The 24,720-nt window shown below is 40.3% G+C and overlaps 2 protein-coding genes across 8 annotated transcripts in view; both read right to left on the minus strand.

Annotated features, from left to right (window-relative positions):
• Positions 1-8,655, minus strand: part of MLH3 (mutL homolog 3) — a 28,197-nt gene extending 19,542 nt beyond the window's left edge. For 3 of the 6 annotated variants that reach the window (XR_004299580.1, XM_032405604.1, XM_032405603.1), the window contains exons 1-4: positions 8,527-8,655; positions 3,860-7,217; positions 1,162-1,260; positions 387-472 (exon numbers count right to left, since the gene is read on the minus strand). Coding sequence is in view for 5 of the 6 variants with exons in the window: in XM_032405604.1 (XP_032261495.1) it covers positions 387-472; positions 1,162-1,260; positions 3,860-7,154 (3,480 nt within the window). In the remaining variant the exon portion in view is untranslated. Of the gene's footprint in view, positions 1-386; positions 473-1,161; positions 7,218-8,526 lie in introns of those variants that run through there. The other 3 variants (XM_032405606.1, XM_032405605.1, XM_032405607.1) reach the window with 2 other exon arrangements.
• A 1,558-nt stretch (positions 8,656-10,213) lies between these two features.
• ACYP1 (acylphosphatase 1) lies at positions 10,214-24,709 on the minus strand. 2 transcript variants are annotated; one of them, XM_032405608.1, is made up of 3 exons: positions 24,424-24,709; positions 18,656-18,753; positions 10,214-10,692 (listed from the first exon to the last, which is right to left on the minus strand). In XM_032405608.1, the coding sequence occupies exons 1-3, from the start codon at positions 24,584-24,586 to the stop codon at positions 10,477-10,479; spliced, it is 477 nt and encodes a 158-aa protein (XP_032261499.1). In that variant the 5' UTR covers positions 24,587-24,709; the 3' UTR covers positions 10,214-10,476. The 2 variants fall into 2 exon arrangements, with proteins under 2 accessions (XP_032261499.1, XP_032261500.1); XM_032405609.1 differs by lacking the exon at positions 24,424-24,709 and adding an exon at positions 19,163-19,268 and having other exon boundaries at positions 10,276-10,692.
• Positions 24,710-24,720: the final 11 nt, after the last annotated feature.

Consider the following 24,720-nt stretch of genomic DNA (forward strand, 5'->3'; position numbering starts at 1 on the left):
TCACATCCGACAATGAACTGTCCTGCCAGTAGAAAACTCACTACTTTATATAATGATTTAACGTGTTTTTTGGTTTTTTTAAATTATCACCCCCCTAAATACTTTGCCAAAGCTGCAAGTCAGGTTTTCTAAGAGTGGCAAACACATTCACTATTCACACACTGATTACACATTACACGTTTAATCCAAAATGTGTAAGCTCCCAAAATGCTATGAATTCTGATTCCTCTTCTCTACATTAAATAGTATTTCCAAATAAATTATTTGGAAACATGCCCACTATCCATTTGTAATTAAAAATTAGTACAGTCATTCATGCCCATAACTAACTTAAATGAAATTCAAATTTTAAAATAATAAGCAAAGAAAAATTGCTGCACACCCACCTCTGGATAACGGGCAAATACTGGATTTTCCCATTCTGAGAACAAAGACTGAAGCGATTCTCTACCAACAGTACCATCCACAGTATCTAAGGCAAAAGGGGACACGTATAGTTGGCATCAAGAGCTCAGAAGACAAAAGTAAATGGCATCTCATATTGGGTGTGGTGCAGCTTCAAGACCAAAGATCAGACATACTGTTCCAATAGTCTACAAATGCTCAGTGTTTGCTGGATCGCTAAATTGTTTTGATCTGTTACTTTTTAAACTAGAGTTGATGACTGTCTCTTCTGGCATTATAGTTTTTCTCCGAACTATTTTCAAGATATATTTCAGAATACAAGTCAAGAAGAAACTGGTTCAAATTAGTAGTCTTGCTTTCTTTAGATGAAAACATACCTTACGTATTTTTAGAAACAAAGAACAAACATAATGTCTGTAGCTTTTTTTGAAAATAGGAATTTTGCTTACATAAAACTACTACAATATGGAGCACAACTCCAATCTTTAAAAATAAGAGGTATTTTCTCAATCACGAGACACCACAGACTGTGCATCATCACCAGTATTGACTTCAAGTCTGGAAAAGTAATTTCTGATCTAAATGCATGCACTGAATTACTTAGTTCTGCTGTTAAATAGGACCGTGGGGAATGCCTGGTTCCACAGCTGGCGCTGATCAAGCTTAATAATACAACCTGCTTTTTTAAAAAAAAGTTTTGAGTTAGGTGCTACAGAACATACCAGGCGTCCCAGCAATCTCTGTTACTGCCCCTACCTCTGTTCTTCTGTCTCATCACAGTCCTCTCTTCCCGAGCTCTTGGAAGGAAAGGAAGAACGAGGTCGCTTCTAAAAGGATGACACCTGTACTGAGATCCTAAATGTAAAAAGGAAACCTACACATTTGAACTCAGAATATAAATTATTAAAAAATCAAGTTGCATAAAAAATCTTTCTGCACAAACCAAATCAAGATATAAGGCAGACTACTAAACACTAGATTGACAGAGTTCTTTAATGAAGTTATGCTGCTAACTTAGGAACCTACATTAATGCTTAGTCCCATTATCCATCTATACCACAGAATGAGCACCGAAAATAGATCACCGATTCTCAATGGGCACAATTTTGTATGCGGGACATTTGGCAACATTTGGTTGCCACAGCTTGGGTGAGGGGTGCTACCGGTATCTATCAGATAGAGGCTAGGGATGCTGCCAAATATCCTACAATGTATAGGACAAAGAAATATCTAGTCTAAAATGTCAACAGTGTCATGGTTGAGATAGCCAATATTAAATATATAGTGGTACTTAATTGTTATCCTTCACTACTTGGTGCAAACTTCACAAGTCCCCAATTTATATGTCTCTTATACGCAAAATATGTTTCTATTATAACATTTATCCTCACCATATTATGTTTAGATAGCTGTCTTCCCTAATAGATTGTGAACTCCTAAAAGGCAAGTCAGTGAATCTGCAACCTAGCACAGTATGAACAGTCAATAAATGAATGAATACATGAATAGATAAGAGGATGAAAAGTTCTCAATATAAACTCCAAAGTCCAGTAAGATCCGGCCCAAATTCTTCCCTCTCTCTGAACGATGATTTTGAGTTTTAGAAATAATGCCTGAATTTGACAGTTTTTGAATAGGGGGCAAAACATGATGAAACTATTATTTCAAAAAGATAAATCTGTTGAGCAAGGATTGGAGAGATTCATTCAGAATGATAAAATTAAAGGATAAGGAGAAATAAGGTTGTGTCACCATAATAGAAAGGACAGAATTAAAGGCATTTTAAAGAAAAAAACTGCCAGGGCTTGCAAACTTGACACTACTCCTTAAAATTACCTTTATAGATCTTCTCTTCTGTACAGTTTAATTTACCTCTTAACAATTCCTCTGTAACATTTTACGTATGGTTCAACGGTGTTCCAATGTCCTACCATACATCAATCCTCTCCAGACAGGTAACATTCCATGTGAATAGAGGGCGCTTAGGGGCCATCTTTCCATGGAACTTGTTTCTATACCCAACACACTTTATTTTTCCTTATGAAATTGAGTTAACATGATCCTTCAAAGTTCACTACAAGACTTGCAAATCCAGAAAGTTAAGTAGGTTGACGTGTTTTAAACATCTAGATTGATTTCACAGGAGCAGATGTTTATGTTGAGTATGGCAGCAAGATTCCCCCTTTGTTTTAGCAACAACCGCCTCAGTTTAATGTAATCAAGTCCTTTTTTGTCACCATTTTAGAAGCAGGTGCACTTCAGGAAGATGAGGTGCCAGCGCCGTAGGCTTACCTCTGAGAAGCATTCAGTACAAATCCGGACATTAAGTCACACAGATTGAAAAATACATGTCTTTAGGAGCAGCCTGAGAGTCTCAGGAGCAGTACTGAAAGACAAGGGTTTTCTCCTACTTAATACTTTGTAAGTTACTACAGTAATTATTTTTTCACAAGGACAAAACTGGAAACCACTGAAAAATAAAGGTTTTATTTAACCTTAGATAAATCGAGCCTCCTGCTAGAGATATTCATCCTAGGGAGAATTACAAATTAATTTGCAATTACATTCATACAATTTACATTCTTTTGCAATATTCAAGACTTTTAATATGGATGCACATTTAATGTTTATCCTCCTGATGCCAAACCAAGATTATAGCCAGATGGAAATCAGCTTTACCATCTCCCAACATCTGGCTCTCAACGCACTGCCGAAACCATGTCACTTTTAATGTTGACTGGGACCTGAGAACTCAAGAGTCCCAATGTAGGCTCTGATGGAGCCTTGTGGTACGATTTAAAAAGCTACATTGTCTTCCTGAATAACAGCTACTTATAGCATAAACAGATCAAATGGGTTAGCATATGTATTATAATAAACTATATTTGAAAAGTATAGTTAGGAAAGTACATACTTTATCTACATTCCAAAAAATTTATGGTCAAGTCCTTTTTTCTAAAAACACAAAAAAAGTTCATCAATATATAGTACTGTACTGAGCCATAGATTATCTGGGAAACCTAGGATGATAACAGGATCATCCTGGCCCTTTACCTGGGAGCTGCAGAGAGCAACTTCCAGTAAAATACCATACTGACATTGCAGGAATTTTATGTTTAGGAGAGAGAAGAAAGTGGGGTAGGGAAGCACTGTGGATCTTCTCAACTATTAATAGTATCATTTTCATTAAAAACGGTCTCATCCTCCTATACGTCCACACACCCATAGACACATATACATACACTTCCATTCTATTATCAGTCGTTCATTGTATTTCTAGATATAAATAGTATTGGACCTAGAAAATCTTCATATACCATAAAACACATTTTATAATTAAACTTCAAAATGTTCTGTCAGCTGAGATAATCTCTTTGGGCGATGATTATCTCACACCTTGCCCATTATTTCCACCTTTAAAAGCATTTCGTGCCAGTGAATACTACATGCTTACCGTTCTCATGTATGACATCCACAGCTATGGTTGTCAGGTCTTTAGTACAAGCAGCTCGAACATCCTCAGTAGGAGCAGTGAATGTGCTGAGTCCAGTTATTTTGTTGATGTAAACCATTCTTCCCAGGGCTACATCAAAATGCTGCTGCCAGTCTGAAGAGCATGTGCTTGACTCCTCATCTCCAGAACAAGTTCTTGCTACAGATTCTTCACTCTGAAAACATGTTCCATTTTGGTCAGAGGTGGAATCCTCTATGTGACTCACTGACATTCTACGGGGAGAGTCAGGACCTCCTCTCTGTGGTTCCAAAGCTACAAGAACATCTGAATCCTTACTGACAACTTTAGAATGATTACAGAGTAACACCAAAGGAGTTTCTGGTATCACAGAATTCCCTGTTGTATTGTTAGAGTATGTTTCACTATCTTTATGGAAGGAATTATCCTGTGTGACAGAGTCCAACACTGGAACGATGCCACGCTCTGTTTCTTCATACTCATTTGGAAATAACTTACAAGAATCTAGGGTTAACCCACTGCACAAGTCATGGTCTTTGCTCCTGGAATCTGATAGTGGAAGTTCATCAAAATGACTCATCATTTCCATTGCTTGAGTCTCTCTTTCCGAACCTTTCATTCTGGATAATTTAGAGGCTAAAGATTTAGGAGACTGCTTGACACACAAAGGTTTTCTGTTAAAATGAGGTAACTCCCTTAGAGTTATAGGACTTTCTCTTAAGCAAGGCATCTGTTGTTCCAAACAATCTTCTTCATTGGAGAATGGAAACTTCTTTGAGTAAAGGATGTGACTTACTGGTTGACAACTATTATTTGAGCCATTATGTTTCATAGTAGTGACTTTACAAATGTCTGAGTTGTCTAAGTGATTCTGGTCTGTCTGTGGAATGTCAGGTTCAACTTGAGGACTGAGACTAGTAGAGATTTCAAAATGATTATTTTCTTCCACTTCTATATTCAGAGGATTTTTAACCTTCCCATATTGCCTCTTAAACTTCTCTAAAGATCCTAGCTGTGAACTTAAGCTTAGCTTCTTATGGGCTATGGGTTTGGAGGAACCAATCAATTCATCTATTTTCTTACTACAGTTTGAAAGATGTGTACGCCACAGGGAAGAAGAGGATGTGTCAGGTAATAAGCAACCTGCGTGTGGTTTTTTACCACTTTCCTGAGAAATAGAAACATTTTTATAAGTTGCTATTGGTTTGTTCTCTAGCCCCAAATTTATATTTGTTCTGCACAATATTTTGTTAGACAGTTGGGCAAATTCTTTACTTAAAGTGCTGGTTCTATCTTTGATGTTTGGAGTCTCAACTGAATGGCATGCTCTATTTACAAATGTTTCTTTGGCACTCGCAGAACCAGGTTGAATACAGTTTTTAAGTAAATGTTCTCCTTCAGTTGATTTAGTTTGCTCATCTTGTACCACATGTGTTATAAAGCCAGTGGAACCTAATTTAACTTGTCCATAACTAAAAATGTTTATTCTTCCACAATCACTAGGTTGTTTTCTTCTTTTCTCTTCCTCTCTCTGGGCACCATGTACTCTCAATAACGTTGTCGCAAAAGGCAGAGGTTGGCATCCCATTTCAGTAGCATCTTTAAATCTCTCTAGTTGATTCCGAGTTCCATTATTTGTCAGGATACTGGTAGCCATGCCATTAATAATAGTACTTGCATTCTGTATTTCTAGATCATCTCCACTCTTCTCAAAGCAGTATGATGTCTGAAAAGGGCTTGCCAACATTTCTGAACTGGTTCCACAGGGATTTTCTAAACAGTTAAGTTCTAAGCAAAGTTTTTTATGTTTTTCATTTTCTCCTGATTCTGATACTTCAGCTGTCTGTTGTTCCAAGATCCTTGATTCTGAGCAAGAGCTATCTTTGATTTGTAAAGATGACTCCGTCACTTTACTATGGCCTGGGCCATCTGATTCATAAATGCGCAAAAATGAATCATTTGTCTTTTTTCTGATACCTTCCGAATCTCTAGAATTCTGTGTGTTTCTTCTGTTTTCTTCAGTAGCTTTTCTTTTCACAGCTTTTGATTGAAAATTAAACATTTCATAGGAATCCAAAATACTATTACATGCCTCTTGGAAACTGACCTGGTCACCCTTCTCATCAGACGACACATGCTTCTGAAGAGTAGCACTAAATAAACTAAAATCATTATCTTCACTAAATTCTTTAATGTCCTCACCTGATAATTCCACAAATAATTTTTCTTTCTTTAAAAACATTTTCATTCCTTCCTGAATGCAAACCAAAACAGTATCCCAGTTCTGAAATTCAATGAGCGTTTTTGCCGGCTCCATGCATACATCATATTCACAAGACGGGCCCTGCACATTGATTACATATATCCCGTGGAGCTCTGGGTGAGACCGATACCGAGGACTTGAATTCATTTGTCTGGCAGCAGAGCCATTCTTTGGCTTGCATATAATACTTTCTTTCCTCAGTAAAAAGTCAATGAATTTATGAAGCTTTGTCCTTAAAATTAGTCTTTTGTTCACAAACAAAAATTGCATATTCTTATTATAATGCGCTTCAGAGCTGACATAGCCACTAAGCTCAAATTCCTTATATTTAAATTTTATTTCTCTTAATTTTTGGGACTTACCCAGTCCATAAATTTGACAAAATCGGGAACATACGTCTTTGGTTTTGGGGAGCTGAAGAACCATGGAACCAGAAACATCATTTCTCAAAGAGAATGAAATGGAAGGGTGCATGAGTGAGAGAGCTTCTATTCTCTGCCTAACCTTCTCAAACTCCAGTCTAGGATCCATGCATTTCCTTCTTACAGGTAACTGATAAAATAGGTTATATATTGTTACTGTTGTCCCAGCACTTGGTCTAGTCAAGTCAGCTTCACAAGCTTTCAGGGCTTTTCCATTCTGAAACAGTTTCACAAAAGTTTTCCCTGTCCTGTTTTTCTTGGATGAAATTTCCACAGCACTGGCCATGTCAGCTATGCTTGCCAAGGCCTCCCCTCGGAAACCATAAAACCTGGGACTCTCCAAGTCCTGTACAGAGCTGCATTTACTAGTGAAATAACGATTTCCCACCTTGTCCATATCATCACTCCCCATCCCGAACCCATTGTCTATCACTTGAACTTGGAAGGTTTCCATATTCACCCTGACAGCCACACATTTCGCTTCAGCATCAATACTGTTGAGGGCAAGCTCCTCAACACACTGGCCTAAGGAGCATATAGCCAAACCAGAACGCAATCTGGCTTGTACTTCAACTGACAAGCACTTGATCATGGCAGGTAGAAAGCTGGTAAGAATGCCAGGCACGGGTTTCCTTCCCTCACTGGAAATAATTGCCTATGGGAGAAAAAAAAAAAAGCACGCACACTATCAAAGCCTCAGAGTTACACAGCATTATCCATTTCTCTCAAGCATTACAAAGAAATACCATTTGAGGTAAATTAAATCTCTTATTAAACCTCACTGTAAAAAACAAAACAAAACAAATTACAGCTTTGATCTCTAGGCAGATCATACAGCTCATGTTTGGTGCAATGGATTTAATATCCAAAGCAGCATTTACAATTTCATAATTTTCACTGCTCCTTTCTAAATCCCACATGCCCTAAAGTGAAATCATAATCACAACTGAAGTTGACCCGTAAGACAGTGTTCAAAATTCTAATCACTTCACCAAAAACAGATGTCTAAATTAAATTCAGCTAGAAATTCACGAAAAAAAAGTCCAAGCTAGTTTCATAATATTTATACATTACACAATAACCACGACTTTTAGTAAAAACTCATCATGAAGTGTTAAGACAGAGGAAATTTAAAAAATCAAGCTGTGTATCAAGAAGAAATGGGCATTAAGAGATTATTATTCATTATTATTATTGGTTAAATGTTGCCTCAGAGGAAAGAGACTGGGAATGGAAAAGGGTAAAGCAGGACTTGCCTTTTCATTATCAACTTTTCTGTATCAGTTGATTTTTACATCTTATTCACACATTACTTTGATAAAAAGTTTTCAGAAGGTCCCTGTATTAACAGTCTTTTGGTATTTACAGACGGCTACACACTACCCTCACAAGAGTGATGGTCTGGGGCTGTCTGAACTTGACTTTACGTTTTCCTGTCAGGTCTAAAATATTAAGATTATAGTGCCACTAAAGGTCTCCTCCCTTCTTCAGAAGTGAGACAGCAGCAGGAGCTGCACCTCTCGCAGGTGGCAGGGCTAGTTTTCCAAACCCGGGAACACCAGAGCTATAATCGCAGATCTGATGTTTTTTAAGGTAGGGAACTTTGCAGCCGGCAGCAACTGAGAGGTAAACATTTAACTGGTATTCCGACTGTTACCCAACTTAACGACTTCTTGATGACATCCCAGTCTTTCCCGGGCCACAGTCAAAGGGGACGATTCGGTCCGGGCCTCCATCGGCGAAAGCTCCGCGGGGGCAGGACCATCCCCCAGGCTCAGGCTCAGGCTCCACCCCGTCCCCTCCCCCCGACTCGCAGGCCGAGCCCGGCCGCCCTAACGCAGGAGGCCTCCGGCAGCCCCTGCGCAGCTCGGTCCCAAACACGCCCGCGGCGGGCGTCAGGGCCTTTCCGCCGTTAGAAGGGCTCCCGGAACCGTCCCTTCGACGCGTGCTTTCCCCCAAGTCACCTCGAACACAGCTTCACCAACTCCCGGTTACCAATCGCCTCGGACGCGGGGCGCGGGCACGTTGGCTCGCGAGGCTCATGCACGCGCCACGAGCATGCGCTTCCGAGGCGACTCGCGGGGAACGCGCTTTTGTCGGTGACACCCAAGTGCGCATGCGCATCAGCTGTTCTCTGATTGGGAAACTAGGTGGGTGTGTGTATGTGGGGGGGGTCTCTTCACATTGGTCCCCGAATTCGCAATAGTTATACCCCTTTAGCATGGTGTGAAAAGCTGTTTCCAGCAATTTTCACTTTTGCTTTTCTTGTGTTCCTTTCCCCCTTCCTCCTTCGTACTACCATTTAATTCAATATATATGTTATTTTGTGTTTTGTAGGTCTTCTCTCACTAGAATGTAAACTATTTGAAGGTAGGGATTTTATCCATTTTGTTTACTTTACAGTGCCTGTCCTGTTAGGCATTCAGTGGATGAATAAATCCACAGCCTTCCATCTTATACAGTTGTAGCATTTCAGAGGTGGAAAAGACTGAGAAACTAGCTCGACCCTCTTAACTTACAGGTAAAGACACCAAGACTCATTTACTTTTTTGATATGTTCCTAATGCCACCGCAGCTCCTTTTCTGACTGAATGAGAACTGTAAGAACATTGCGAGAATAGGTGTTTGGGAAATTATTAACCAATCCTCAGTTTTTGCTTTCTGTCTCATTTTCATCGAAACCTATTATTTTCAAAAATTGTAATTTATGACAAACTTGTTAAATCCAGTAATCATTTCCTATATACCTGTTTAATGGCTGACCAAGCCAAATTGGGAAACATGAAGGGCTGATGAAGCAAAATCCTGATTATTGCTTGTAGGGCTGCCCTAACAAAATACCAGGCTGAGTGGCTTAAACAATAGAAATTTATTTTGTCACAGTTCTGGAGGCTAGAAGTCTGAGGTCAGGGTGTTGACAAGTTGATTTCTTCTGAGACCTCTCTTCATGGCTCACAGATGGCTGTCTTCTCCCTGTCTTCACATGTTCTCTCCTCTGTGCACATACATGTCTGTGGCCAATTTCCTCTTTTTTTAAGGACACTGGGGCATACTGCATTGGGGCCTTCTCTAATGACCTCGTTTAACCTTAGTTACCTCTTTAAAGGCTCTATCTCCAGATTGGCACATTCTGAGGTACTGAGTGTTAAGACTTCAACATATGAATTTGGGGTGGGCTGGGGGTGTGTGATGTAATTTAAGCCCATAACATAGCTTTGTATGAAATCCTTGCCCAGAGGAAAGGAATGACAGCAGAAACTCCAGAAAAGTAAAAGTAATTAGTCCAAAATGTCATTTGAACACCTAACAAATTGAAATTGTGGTATTTGTTATTATTAGGTGTGCAAGTTCCTGAAGAAAACTTCATGGAAACCATTTTAAAAAGTGATTCAAGGGCGCCTGAGTGGCTCAGTCAGTTAAGTGTCTGCCTTCAGCTCAGGTCATGATCCCAGGATCCTGGGATCGAGCCCCACATTGGGCTCCTTGCTCAGGGGGGGAGCCTGCTTCTCCCTCTCCCTCTGCCGCTCCCCCCCACTTGTCCTCTGTCAAATAAATAAAATCTTTAAAAAAAAAGGTGATTCAAAGTAACTGTTTTCTCTTTCAGCTCTCTTTAAATTACATCAAAATTCTCTTCCCACAGATGTTCACTGAATAAATACCTCTTATTTTGCCCCAAATGAAGTTCAGCAAAGATAAAGACAGTACCCTATGCAGAAGGTTCTAATGTATTTTTATTTATTTAGAATTGTGTAGAGTTTGTCATCTTTCTATCATACATATAATATACAGTAATATTCAAATATCTGATACTAACATAACTTACTGACCAATTCTAATACTGAACACAGACTGTTCTATATTAACAATAAAAACAAAACCAGTGAGTTTATCTTAGAAAATTTAAATTCAGGTCATTATTTCACAATCTGGAAATCTGAGTAATCCAACTTTACGATGACTTTCTCATTCCTGAAGTTTGCTCTGTCGATGTGTGATTTGGGACTTCCTCTTGTCTCAAGCCATTCCTGCATATGACGCACTTTAGAGACGGGACCTTGCAATTGTCCTTGCACTGTGCCCTCGTCAGTGTTCTGGACCCAGCCAACCAATCCCAGCTTTTTACCCTCAGCCTAAGGGCAAGAAAAATACGAGAGAAAAATCCAGTGAGATTGAACAAAACAGTGAGACTACAATGTGTTGTCAGAATCTTGGCCTAGAATCAAGCCACTGAAACTAATTTGATGTTGTCCAGAACAGTCACAAGAGAACTACAGCAAGGAGAATCTCACTGACCTTAACATGAAGTGTTGGCCATTTGACTCCATTTCCTTCTGCCCTATAAAACCTAGGCACTAGAAATTTTCACTACGTAGTCAATTTGGTTAAGTACTAAAGACTTAAGTACTAAAGCAAATCAGATGCTTTTAAAATGATTCCCTAAGGCTGATTGTTGTTAGGATCCTGGGCTGTATCTTGCTCATTTTCCCTTCTCCTAATCAAGAATCTAGTGGGTATATTAAATAGAAAAAGCATGAAGTTATCTGATCCTTCTCTTTGTCTTCAGCCAGGACCACACCTAAACAAATCCAGATGAATGAGTGTCCATTGTATCTTTAAAGATCATTATTTCCTGGGCAACTCATTCCTTTGTTCTCACTTTAGAAAAATTGTCTAACCCAAGGTCTTTATGATGCATCCAAAGCCCACGTTCTGTCCTCCTCCTACAGAAGGAAAAAGCATGTAGTGATCAGCCTCTGAACATCAAAGTTTCATGAGACTACATAACTATTAGGTTTTTACTTGACTTTCTTCTCTTCTGTCTAAATAATCACACCTTTAAAGTTGAATTTATGAAGACCATCTAATCATTGTAGTTGCTTTTCTCTTAGCCTTTCCAATGTTCTTTCCTTTAAGTCATGAAACTGTGGAATGACTGAAAACTGGGAAAGGTAGCAATGTTTAGAGGTAATTTTTTTTTTAATTTGCAAGCAGAAATATTAGAAAAGTTATCATTTAAGTAACCTATCTAAATGGAAGGAATTGGATTACAAAAGAAAATGGGAGTTACCATGACTGCATGCCCAAATGCCAGAGGAGTGACCTAGTAAATATGGGAAATTGCTGCAGTTGGCCAAAGAAAATGTTATGCACAGCAAAACCATGTTTGATGAGAAACTAAAGTATCTATCAAATCAGTTATGTTCAAAGCAAAGACATGCTTGTATAATGAACAAAAAGAGACTGCAGTCAAATAACAATTTAAGGAATACAGAGGAAATTAAGGAAGGAAGAAAAATAGAAGATACCTATAGCACGCATTAAGTGCCAAAGATGGGGGCATAAAAAAGGATGCAGAGAATGGATTTTAAGGAAGACTACATCCAATTTACTTTGCATAACAATTGCTCTCTTCTGCTTCAAATTAACCTAGGACAGTCAGCTATCCCCAGCTCTTCAAAGTTACCTTATATGGTAACTAGCTATAATAATGATTGTATTGAGTTTTGAGCAGGAGTTTACAAAGTCAAATAAGTTTTTAAATCGCAATGTGATTTATCTGAACTCCTAAGAGTGAAAAAAACACTCCCAAATTTGATTAGTGTTGAGAATGGGAATTTCCTGTAGGTTTTATTTGTGCATTTGATTCTGTTATTTTTAAATACCATAATATTGCTGACTCATGTTCCATTTTGAGTATCTATCTAAAGAAGCAAATAGTGTTTGTTCCTAAGAAAATTCCAAAAAGCTAATTTTTCCTCATAACCATATTCTGGAAACATTATTTTAAGTAATATAATCACCAGCTCCAGTTTCAATCTAAAAAGAAAGTCCCTTCAGATCAATAACCTAGACTTCCAACTTAGGAAACTAGAAAAAGAAGATCAAGCCAAACTCAAAACAAGCAGAAAGGGGGCGCCTGGGTGGCTCAGTCATTAAGCGTCTGCCTTCGGCTCGGGTCATGATCCCAGGGTCCTGGGATCGAGCCCCACATCGGGCTCCCCGGTCCACGGGAAGCCTGCTTCTCCCCCTCCCACTCTCCCTGCTTGTGTTCCCTCTCTCGCTGTGTCTCTCTCTGTCAAATAAAGAAAATCTTTGAAAGAGAAGAAAAAAAAGAAAAAGAAAAAAAAAAAAAACAAGCAGAAAGATAAAAATAGTAAAGATTAGAAAGATCAACTAAATTGCCAAACCTCTAGCTAGACAAATAAAGAAAAAAAGAGAGAAGGCTCAAATTACTAAAATCAGTAATTAAAGAGGGGACAGTACCACCAACCTTACAAAAATAAAAAGGATTATAAGGGAATACTATAAACAACTGTGTGCCAACATATTAGAGAACTTAGATGAAAAGGGAAGATTCCTAAAAAGACTCAAACTACTAAAACTGACTCAAGAAGAAATAGGCAATCTGAATAGGCCAAGACAAGTAAAGAGACTGAGTTAGTAATTTAAAACTTCCTACAAAGAAAAGCCCAGGACTAGATGGCTTCACAGGTGAATTATACCAAATGTTTAAATCAGACTCTTTCACCAATCCTTCACAAACTCTTCCAAAAAAACAGAAGAAAACTCTTCCCAAATCATTCTATTAAGCCAGTATTACCTTCATATCAAAACCAGGCAAAGACATCACAAGAAAACTATAAACTAGTATCACTTGTGAATATTGATGCAAAACTCAACAAAATATGAGCAAATCAAATCCAGCAACATATAAAAAGGATGGCCCACCATGAAAAATTGGGATGTATCCTAGGAATGCAAGGTTGGTTCAACATAGAAAAATCAATACACCGCAGTTTAAAAATCATATTAACTAAAACACAGTATTAATAAAACAATATAACAAACCATATTAATAAATAAAACAGAAACCAGATGAAAACAGATGATCAACTCATAGATGAAAAAAAATTTTGACAAAATCCAACACTCAAACTAGGAATAGAAGGAAACACACTCAACTTGATAAAAAGGCATCTGTGAGGGCACCTGGGTGTCTCAGTTGGTTAAGCGACTGCCTTCGGCTCAGGTCATGATCCTGGAGTCCCCGGCTCGAGTCCTGCATCGGGCTCCCTGCTCGGCAGGGAGTCTGCTTCTCCCTCTGACCCTCCCCCCTCTCATATGCTTTCTCTCTCTCATTCTCTCTCTCATAAATAAATAAAATCTTTAAAAAAAAAAAAAGGCATCTGTGAAAAACCCACAGCTAACATCATACCTAACGGTGAAAGACTGAATGAACACTTTCTCCCTATGATCAGGAACAAGACAAGTTGGTCTTGGGGCAACTGGGTGGCTCAGTTGGTTAAACATCTGCCTTTGGTTCAGGTCATGGTCCCAGGGTCCTGGGATCAAGCCCTGCATCGGGCTCCCTGCTCCGCGGGGAGACCGCTTCTCCCTCTCCCTCTGCCTGCCACTCTGCCTACTTGTGTGCGCTCGCTCTTTTTCTCTGTCAAATAAATAAATAAAACTTAAAAAAAAAAAAAAAAAGACAAGTGGCTCTTGCCACATCTACTCTATATTATACTGGAGATTCTAGCCAGGGCAGGGAAAAAGAAATAAAAGGCGTTCAAAGTAGAAAGGAGGACGTAAAACTACCTTTAGTCACAGATGACATGTCTCATTTACAGAAAAATCTTAAGGGATAAACACAAACACACACACAAATTAGAACTAATAAACAAGTTCACACGATTGCACGATACAAGACCAATATGCAAAAATAATTGTATTTCCATAAACTGGCAATGAACAACCAAAAATGAAATTAAGAGAGCAATTCCATTTATAAATAGTATTGAACATAATAAATTTCTTAGGACTAAATTTAACAAAAGACGTACCAGATTTATATACAGACAACTATAAAATATTGTTGAAAGAAATTAAAGAAGATGTGAATAAATGGAAAGACATCCCATGTTCACGAATTAGAAGACAATATTGTTAAGATAATAATACTTCCTAAATTGGTCTACAGATTTTAAGCAATCTCTATCAAAATCCCAGCTGCCTCGTTTGCAGAAATTGACAAATTGATGGTAAAATTCACAGGGGAACATAAGGGACCCAGAATAGCTAAAAATAATCTTGAAAAGGAAGAACAAAGTTGAAGGACTCACACAACCCAATTTCAAAATTTACTTCAAAGCTACAATAATCAACACAGTGTGGTATTGTCATAAGGACAGGTCAATGGACTAGAACTAGAATCCAGAAATAAACCTTATGTTTATAGCCAATTGAGTTTTGACAAGGGTGCCATGACAATTCAATGGAGGAAAGTAATAGTCTTTTTAACAAATGATCCTGGGACAGCTGGAGCTCCACATGCAAAAGAATAAAATCTACCTACCTCACACAACATAACTCTAACTGGATAAAACATCTAAAGCTAGGATCTTAAGTGATAAAACCCTTAGAAGAAACTTTTAGAAGAAAACATAGGCAAAAACCTTCATGACCTTGGATTGGGCAAAGGTTTCTTAGATATAACACTAAAGCACAAGCAACAAAAGAAAAAATAAATTAGACTTCATCAATATTAAAAACTTTTGTGCTTCAAAGTTTTCATCAAGAAAGTAAAAAGAAGGGGCACCTGGGTGGCTCAGTTGGTTAAGCGACTGCCTTCGGCTCAGGTCATGATCCTGGAGTCCCCAGATCGAGTCCCGCATCGGGCTCCCTGCTCAGCGGGGAGCCTGCTTCTCCCTCTGACCCTCCCCCCTCTCATGTGCTCTTTCTCATTCTCTCTCTCTCTCTCAAATAAATAAATAAAATCGTTAAAAAAAAAAAAAAGAAAGAAAGTGTTTTGCACAGTTTCCAGGTATTTGAGATTTTCTAGTTGTCTTTCTGTTATTGATTTGTAGTTTAGTTCCATTGTGGACGGAGAACACGCTTTGTATGACTTCAATCTTTTAAAATTCATTAATACCTTAAAATGAAATAAAACAACAAAAAATCACAATGACATACCACTTCATACTCACTAGAATGGCTCTAATAATAAAGATAGACAATAATTGTTGACAAGGATCTGGAGAAATTGAAATTCTCATACATTATTAGTGGGAATATAAATGGTACAGCTGTTTTGAAAAATAGTTTGGCAGTTCCTCAAAAAGTTATACATAAACTTACCAGGTGACCCAGCAATCTGCTCTTAGGTATATATACCAAAGGGAATTGAAAACAATGTTTACATAAAAACAAATACATAAATGTTCACAGAATCATTATTCATAATAGCCTAAAAGTGGGAACAACCTAGATGTCCATCAGTTGGTGAATGGATATATAAACTGTGGTATAGCCATACAGTGACATATTATTCAGCCATAAAAAGGAATGAAGTAGGGGCGCCTGGGTGGCTCAGTTGGTTGGGCGACTGCCTTCGGCTCAGGTCATGATCCCAGGGTCCTGGGATTGAGCCCCGCATTGGGCTCCCTGCTCAGCGGGAAGCCTGCTTCTCCCTCTCCCACTTCGCTTGCTTGTGTTCCCTCTCATGCTGTCTCTCTCTCTCTCTCTCTCTCTCTGTGTCAATTAAATAAGTAAATAAAATCTTCAAAAAAAGAAAAAAGGAATGAAGTACAGTAGTCCCTCTCCATCCGTGGTTTAACTTTCCATGGTTTCAGATACCCTCAGTCAACCACAGTTCAGAAGATGATCATCCCTCTGAAGTGTCATTAGAAGGTCAGCAGTAGCCTAATGCTACGTCACAATGCCCACATCATTCATCTCAATTCATTTCATCATATAGGCATTTTATCATCTCACATCATCACAAGAAGAGTGAGTATAGTAAAATAAGATATTTTGAGAGAGAGAGAAAGACTACATTTACATAACTTTTATTATAATATACTGTAATTTTTCTATTATTTTCTATTATTAGTATTGTTGTTAACCTCTTACTGTACCTAATTTATAAATTAAATTTTATCATTGGTAGGTCCATATAGGAAAAAGCATAGTATATATAGGGTTTGGTACTAACCACAGTTTCAGGAATCCACTGGGGGGCTTGGAATGTATTACCTGCAGATAAGGGGGACTACTACACTGATACATGCTATGATATGGATAAACCTGGAAGACACTGTTAAGTGAAAGAAGCCAAACACAAAAGACCACATATTGCATGATTCCATTTACATTAAATGTCCAGAATAGGCAAGTCCATAGAGACAGAAATGAAGTTAGTAGGGACTGGGGGGGGAATGGGATTTCTTTTTGTTCTGGAATTAGTGCACAACTTTGTGAATACACTAAACACCACTAAATTACACACTTTTATTTAAAAGCGTGAATTTTATGGGATGTCAATTATATTCCAACTTTTAAAAAAAGTTCCTTTGAGTACTCTCATCATTCATTCTGGGAATGAGTGATTGATGGGATTGAATTCAGAGGCCAGATGATATCAACATATAGACTGTCATGAAAGAAAACTGTTAAAATGAACACATGGTTAAATGACTGTAAGCGGTAAAGAATAAGCTACAAGTCTAATTAAGAAGAAAAAGAGATGGCATTTTCTTTTTTTTTTTTTTTTAAGATTTTACTTATTTATTCGACAGAGAAAGAGCACAAGCAAGGGGAGCAGCAAGCAGAGGGAAAGAGACAAGCAGACTCTCCACTGAGCAGGGAGCCCGATGTGGGGCTCAATCCCAGGACCCTGGGATCATGACCTGAGCCGAAGGCAGACGCTCAACCGACTGAGCCACACAGGAGCCCAGAGATGGCATTTTCCTTGTAGTTTTCCAAATCAATATTTGTTGTCTGTTTCTTTTATTGTCTCTCTGAACTGGGGGGTATGGGGACAGTAGAGAAAGATGGGCTATACTACTGTCTGGTCCTTTAATCTTTGAAGCTGTCACCCCCATTTACTAAGTCACAGGAATTTACCCTGCATAATTGGTACCAAAGCTAACTGCAACATAGCTCTTGCTATGATTTTTCAGCAATTCTCTTTCAACAAGCACTTCATATATGAGTATGAAACAGGAGGAAATGATTTGCAAGTGATTGGAAAAGAGATAATGACATGTAACATTCATTTTTCAAAGATTTCAGGATTGAATTTTATGTACCACAGTAAGGAATGTGACACTTGGAAAGTTCCGCAGTCTTAACTCATTATCTTTGGGATTGGCCATACATTGGGAAGGCAATGGCCTGATATCCCCTTAACAGAGACAGAAGGGAAATTGAGATTGCGACTGCATGTGCATGTTGCAGGAAGATTAGTGACATTAAGGCAGAGGTACAGGCTGTCCATGGTTTGTTCATCCCCACAGGTACTCCATATTACTGTAATAGAACACTAGACTCCATGTTCAGTGTTACCATTACTTACCCTGGAGTAAATCAACTATTTTCATGAGAAAAGCTTTAAAGAGGTAACTCTTCTTTCAGAGCCATAATGAATAGAAAGGAATCAAGTGGGGGAATGGAGAAGGTTGAAGAAATGAAAAAGGTCTGAAGAAAATGCAGCAGCTACGGAGGAAGCAATTACGTAAATTTCATAACTATCATGAGTTCACCTAAACGCCATCTGATTGGGACACCTGAGTGGCTCAGTCAGTTAAGCGTCTGCTGTCGGCTCAGGTCATGGTGCCGGGAGCCTGGGATGGGGCCCAAAATCAGGCTCCCTGCTCAGCGGGGAGTTAGCTTCTCCCTCTCTCTCTGCCTCTCTCCCTCACTCATGCTCTCTCTCTTAAGTAAATAAATAAAATCTTTAAATGCCATCTGATCAACGTTAGCCCTCCTACAAGAACTGTGATCTGGTTTGATGAGGCCACAACAAGGAGAACTGGGGAAGCCCTTAATTCCCCTTGGGAAGAGAGAAGCTCATTAATATGTGTCTAGGTACCCTGGTACCACTGTCAGAAAAGAACGATAATAACAGCACATGATTCTGCCATTTACATTGCCTTTCATCCACTGCAAAGCATTTTCATTCCCACTGCTCTACAAACCACCATGCAGCTACCAAAAAGCGGGCTTCTCCCAAGGCACATTTATTCGTCAGGAACATGGTCTCTTGTTCCCCTACACGTAACCTAGGTATGTCCCCAAAGCCTGTAGGCCACATACCTGAGTGTACTTGCGGAAAAACACCCCTTGGACCTTCCCAAAAATTTCATAATCCACTGATATCAGGGTGTCCCCTTCTGCCATGTTCATGCCTACACCTGTCAGAGACCAGAAAAGTAAAGGGCTCATTATCCTATTCCAGGACCCCAAATCCCGAGGAAGAAAGGGCCAGACCCACACTTCATCTGTAACCACAGCGACCTCACCCTGACATTATGGTCCTCCAACGCCAGAGCACGCAAGCGGACCCGTGCAAGCCCGGGTGTGCGAAGTAACAGGAAGACGCCTGGGCCAAGGAGCTTTGGTCTCAAGTGCCCACAGAGGCCCCCTTTGGGGCAATGACCTGCTTATCCAATTGCCTCCCCACACCCGTCCCCCGTCTGGCTTCCTCTCCATCCCTTCCTCTTCCCAGGGACCCAGCTTCCATTGGCCACCAGAATCCCCTTCTACTAACATTTTAGGGGTATCAAACTATGGACACGCTACGGGGCCCTAGCTCAGGCTCACCCTCCTCGTCCTCCTCTCGGGCGCCCGTGACTACACCGGCGACCAGCACGCCAACGGTTCCCACAGCCGGGTAACCTCGGCGCCCGGAAGCCTAGAGAGCGGCTCCTCCTTCGCTGTCTCTCACGCCCATCACCTCCAGCAACCAATCAGAAATGGCGCGCTCAGCCCAGGGCCCGCCCAGAGGGTGGGATTTCCAAACGCTCTTGTCTGAGAGAAGTAGCAAGCCTCAGGTTGGGGATCTGTCCAGAGTCTTAGCTCCGATTCTACAGACCCAGGCCTCACCCCACCTCTGTCACTAAGCACATTTTTTCTCATTTTTTTCGTGGGGAGAAAGGCGTAGATGAAGAAGGACTTGAAATAAATTCAATCACTCAATAAATATTTACTGTATGCCAGACACAGTTCTAGGTGGTTGACCTACATTAGTGGACAAAAAGGATCACTGGCCTGGAGGAACTTAAATTCTGGAGGTGGGAGATGGAAAATAAACATTAAATACATAAATAAATCGAATAGGACACATACAGGCATACCTTACCTTACTGCACGTCACAGATACTACGTTTTTTACAAACTGAAGGTTGGTAAACCTGCATTGATTAAGTCCAGCACACCATTTTTTCCAACCACATTTGCTCATTTTGTGTCTCTGAGTTGCACCTTGGTAATTCTCACAGTATTTCAAACTTTTTCATCATTATTATATTTGTTATGGCGATGTATGATCAGATTACAACTCACTGAAAGCTCAGATGATGGTTAGCATTTTTTAGCAATTTTTTTAAATTAAGGTATGTACATTTATAAAAAAAAGTATGTACTTTTTTTAGATATAATGCAAATGCATACTTAATAGATTACAATATAGTTCATGGGGAAACCAGTGCATATAAAAGCTATATTTCTGGGGCGCGTGGGTGGCTCAGTTGGTTAAGTGTCTGCCTTCAGTTCAGGTCATGATCCCAGAGTCCTGGGATGGAGCCCCATATCGGGCTCCTTGCTCAGCGGGGAGCCTGCTTCTCCCTTTCCTTCTACCACTCCCCCTGCTTATACTCTCACTCTCTCTGTCAAATAAATAAATAAAATCTTAAAAAAAAAGTTTTATTTCTATTTGACTCACTTTATTGCAGTGATTGGAACAGAGCCCACAATGTGTCTGAGGTATGCCTGTACCTTTCCGCCCTGACTTCTTCTTTCAGTTCTCCTCAAATTTGGGGCCATGCCCCAGTCTGGAATTGGTAGCAAGGGAGATATGTGAATAGGAAGGCCCAGAGGAGGTTATTCCTCCTCCTGTGTTTCTGGAAGCTGCCCTACCTTACTAAGAAACCTCTAAATAATGCTTATCTAAATCAATCAATCACAAGCACATGCAAAATAACCCATGGCTCCAGAATCACCACTGAATCCATCGAAGCCAAATGACCAAAATGCATGAATTTCTTTTGAGAAAACGGAATTGTCAAGGGAATTGGGGCTGATGATTATTAAAGGTACAGTTACCTTGCAGGCATTTGAATCCAGCTACCCTTATGATTAAGAATGTATGAAGGAAAACTGTAGTATTTATTTTTCTTCTTTGAATTGCTTGTATACATTACATCCCTTCATAGCATAAGGCTCCATATGTGAATATTCCAGGTGGGCAGACTTGGTGAAGTGAGATGGATTTGCAATGGAAGCCATAAAGATTAATCATTTCACTTGTTCCCCCACTGAAAAGTGAAGATCCAGATCCTGAAGAATCATATAACCTCAGTGCCAGAGTGGGGGTGGGGTGGGAAGCTGGACTGAATGTTATTCTTGGCAATATTTGAAAATAATGGCTAAACAGAGTGCCTGGCTGATGTTATTTCTTTCTCTAAAATTCACTTTTATTTTTATCTTTTTTATTTACTTCTTTTTAGAGAGGGAGGTGGGCAGAGGGCTAGGGGGAGAGAGAATCTTAAGCAGGCCCCACATCCTGTACAGAGCCCAATTCAGGGCCTGATCTCACAACCCCGAGATCCTGACCTGAGCTGAAATCAAGAGTCCCTTATCTTTATTTTTTAAAGATTTATTTATTTTAGAGAGAGAGCACTAGCAGGAGGGGCAGAGGGAGAGGGAGAGAGAATCTCAAGCAGGCTCAATCTCTCATGACCCTGAGATCACGACCTGAGCTGAAACCAAGCGTCAGACACCCATCTGACTGCGCCATCCATGTGCCCCTAAAATTCATTTTGAAAAAACAAGTTTCTCGATAGAATTAAAAAAAACTATTGTCTACTACATATGAGACACTGTAGGCTATACAAAGATGAATGATATAATCTTCGTCTTCAAAGAGTTTTTTATTTAGTATAAGGGACAAATATGCATGCACATAACAACAATAAAGTGCACAACATGCTAGTTAATCCCATGAACATCCATTGAGAGCTCATCATGACTCAGCCCTGTGCTACAACAAGAACAGAAAATACTTGAGAGTACAAAGGAGCAAAAAGATTCATTCTGACTGAGAAGATTGGGAAAGTGTTCTTGGAGGAAGCAGCACATTATCCAGGTTACACAACCACAACCAGTAAGTGATGGAGCTGGGATTTATTTCCAGGCAGTCTGAGTACAGAATGCACTCCCATAAATGTTATGCTCTACCACCTCTCAGTGCATGGAGCTTGGGTCAAGGTAATACCACTGAGAAGGAAGGAAGGAAGGGAGGAAGGGAGGAAGGGAGGAAGGAAGGAAGGAAGGAAGGAAGGAAGGAAGGAAGGAAGGAAGGAAGGATGGAGGAAGGAAGAAACGAGGAAGGAAGGAGGAAGGGAGGAAGGGAAGAAAGAAAGGAAGGAAGGAAGGAAGGAAGGAAGGAAGGAAGGAAGAAAGAAAGAAAGAAAGAAAGAAAGAAAGAAAAAAAGAAAGAAAGAAAGAAAGAAAGAAAGAAAGAAAGAAAGAAAGAAAGAAAAGAAAAGAAAAGAGAGAGAGAAAAAGAAAGGGAGAGGAAGTGCAAGTAGTCAGGTGTGGCTAGACCAGGGGTTCTCAACCCCGGCTGCACATTAGAACACTGGGGGAAGCTTTTAAAAATACCAATACCCAGGTCTCACCCCCAGAAGTTGCTTTCCAGGGAGTCCTAAAGCTCAGCTAGGGTTGATATCCACTGGACTAGACTCTGGGCAGGCAGGGCTGGAAAGGTAGGCTGGACCTAATCTGGCAGATTGAAATACGATGTTAAATTATGTGTTTCAACTTGAAAGGTAAAAGTAAAGAAGGTATAGGCAAAGAAGAAGCCACTGGGTAGGAGAATGATGGGCTCAGAGGTATTTAAGATAATTACCCTGGCAGCAGCGTAAAAAATGAGCTTGGGGAGCAGATGTTGAAGGCAAGAATAGCGGTTAGGAGAGTGATGCTGTCCCAAAAGAAAAGTGAGGAAGAACTCACCTAGGGCAGTAGAAATGCAAAGGAACAGTCATATATGAGACATTGCAAAGTACACTAAACAGAGCCTGCTGACTAATTGGACAGAAGGGGTGACAAAGAGAGGGAGGAGTGCAAGATGACTGATGCTTTCAGCACAAAAGAGAACACCGGACAAGGGGCACCTGGGTGGCTCAGTTGGTTGGGCGTCTGCCTTTGGCTCAGGTCATGATTACAGGGCCCTGGGATTAAGCCCTGAGCCCCACATCGGGCTCCCTGCTCAGCGGGGAGTCTGTTTCTCCCTCTGCCTTTGTCCCTCCACCCACTTGTGCTCTCTCTCTCAAATAAATAAATATCTTTTTTTTTTTTTTTTAAATGGGAACACTGGACATGTAGATGGGGAAATGGGGAGATGATCATGAGTTTGTTTTCTGTCATATTGAGTTTGAGGTTCCTGAGGAACATTCATGTGGAGGTGCTAAATGGGCAGCTAGAAATTTGAGTCTGTAACTAAGGAGAGAGCTCTGAGTATCATTTAAACATAGGAGAGACCTGAAATTTCAGCATTTGGTTGAAATCATTAAGGAAGAGAATGTCTGGGACTGTGTGTATATGAGAAATAAGAGGGCTTTGGAGAACACCTAAATTTGGTGGGCAGGTGAGGAAAAGACATAAATGCCCAAGACCTGGAAGAAGATGGAGCAAAAACGTAAAGAAGAAACCAAGAAGGCACAGGAGCAAGTGAGAAGAGAGTTCCGAGGGAGTGAAAAATCAATGATGGCAAATGAGTAGGCTAAAGAAATAGCAGCTTTTGTCTTTGGCCATTGGGAAGTCATCAACAGCCTGGCAGTTAAATAAAATGGAAAAGGTGGGAGCCAGACCACAGTGACTGGACACTGAGGAGCAGAGGAGGGAATGGGGACCCCAAATGCACAGTTGTCTATTAAGAAGGCTTGTGGAGAAGAGGAGAAATAAGTGGGACCTTAAGATGAGAGGCAGCAGGTCACAGGAAATAAGTTTGTTTTGCAGGGAAAAGTGAAACATTTTAAAAACAAAGAGAAGGGGTGTGTGGATAGATACAACTTGAAGTGAACAAGATGGAGGGATAAAGTGATGGAGTCAATTCCTGGAGGGTAAGGGAAGGGACTAATTCAACAGAACTCACGGAAAGAGGAAGATTCTTTTTCCTCGGATACAAGAGGGAAGGAATTCAAGATGGAGGGAGGCATTCTGGGGAATTCAGCCAGATTGGAGGGGAACTGCAGGAGTTGATGACAGGCAGGCCAGATGCTGAGATAATTAGGACCTTGAGAGTAGGGGGAAATGTCTGAAACTGCGTATATAGAGAAGGCGACAGAGTCAGCTAGGAAAGAAAACAAGGACTGCCCTGGAGGGCCCACCAAGGAATTTCTCTGGAACATGTAAAACTGTAATAATGACATGTTGAAGCATTAACACTGACTACTGCTGTCCACTTTATTTCCCATGTGCCTGAATCTTCTGAGTAGTTACAGGAAAAAAGTAAACTGCCTGTTCCAAACAGCTTACACAAACGAACTAAAGCATGAAGACAAACGCTCTTCTAATATTAACAAGCTATAGAATATTATTTAGCGTTGAAAACCAGGTTATACAGATTATATTCAATCTGGTAGTTAACTTTATTATCATTACACTTGGCTGAGTCACTCTCGGGCCCCACGAAGAGACGGCCAGAGTTACCACGTGAGAGTAAAACATATTATCAAAATAATTAGACTGGCTACAAAAACTACCTCGGAAAGATATTGAGCAGCAAAACCTAGCCAAGTTGCTAAAATTTGACCGCAAGCTCCAAACTGTTGGCTAGGAAAAGCACGGAGGGACAGCCATACCTGGGGCCCGTACCAAGCAGCCGAGCGTGCTAAGAAAGGCTAGCAGCAGGCCCACTCCCGCTAAGTGGGCGGACACCGGAATCCTGCGGCAGGATGACTCCAAGGCACATCTAGGGGCGCCGTCTTTTGCCAGAGAAGGGCACACCCCAAGGTCTGCGAGCATCGTTCTCAGAAAAATACAAGCTCTTTGATGGAGCCCCAGAAAGCCTCTCCCACCCCCTCTCCCGTTCCCCAAGGGCAGGGCGGGACCGAGCTGCAGAGTTGGCGGGACACCGGGTCAAGTGACGCTCAAACTGA

Source organism: Phoca vitulina, unplaced genomic scaffold, assembly GCF_004348235.1.
Source record: "Phoca vitulina isolate PV1807 unplaced genomic scaffold, GSC_HSeal_1.0 scaffold7, whole genome shotgun sequence".
NCBI classification, from domain to species: domain Eukaryota; kingdom Metazoa; phylum Chordata; class Mammalia; order Carnivora; family Phocidae; genus Phoca; species Phoca vitulina.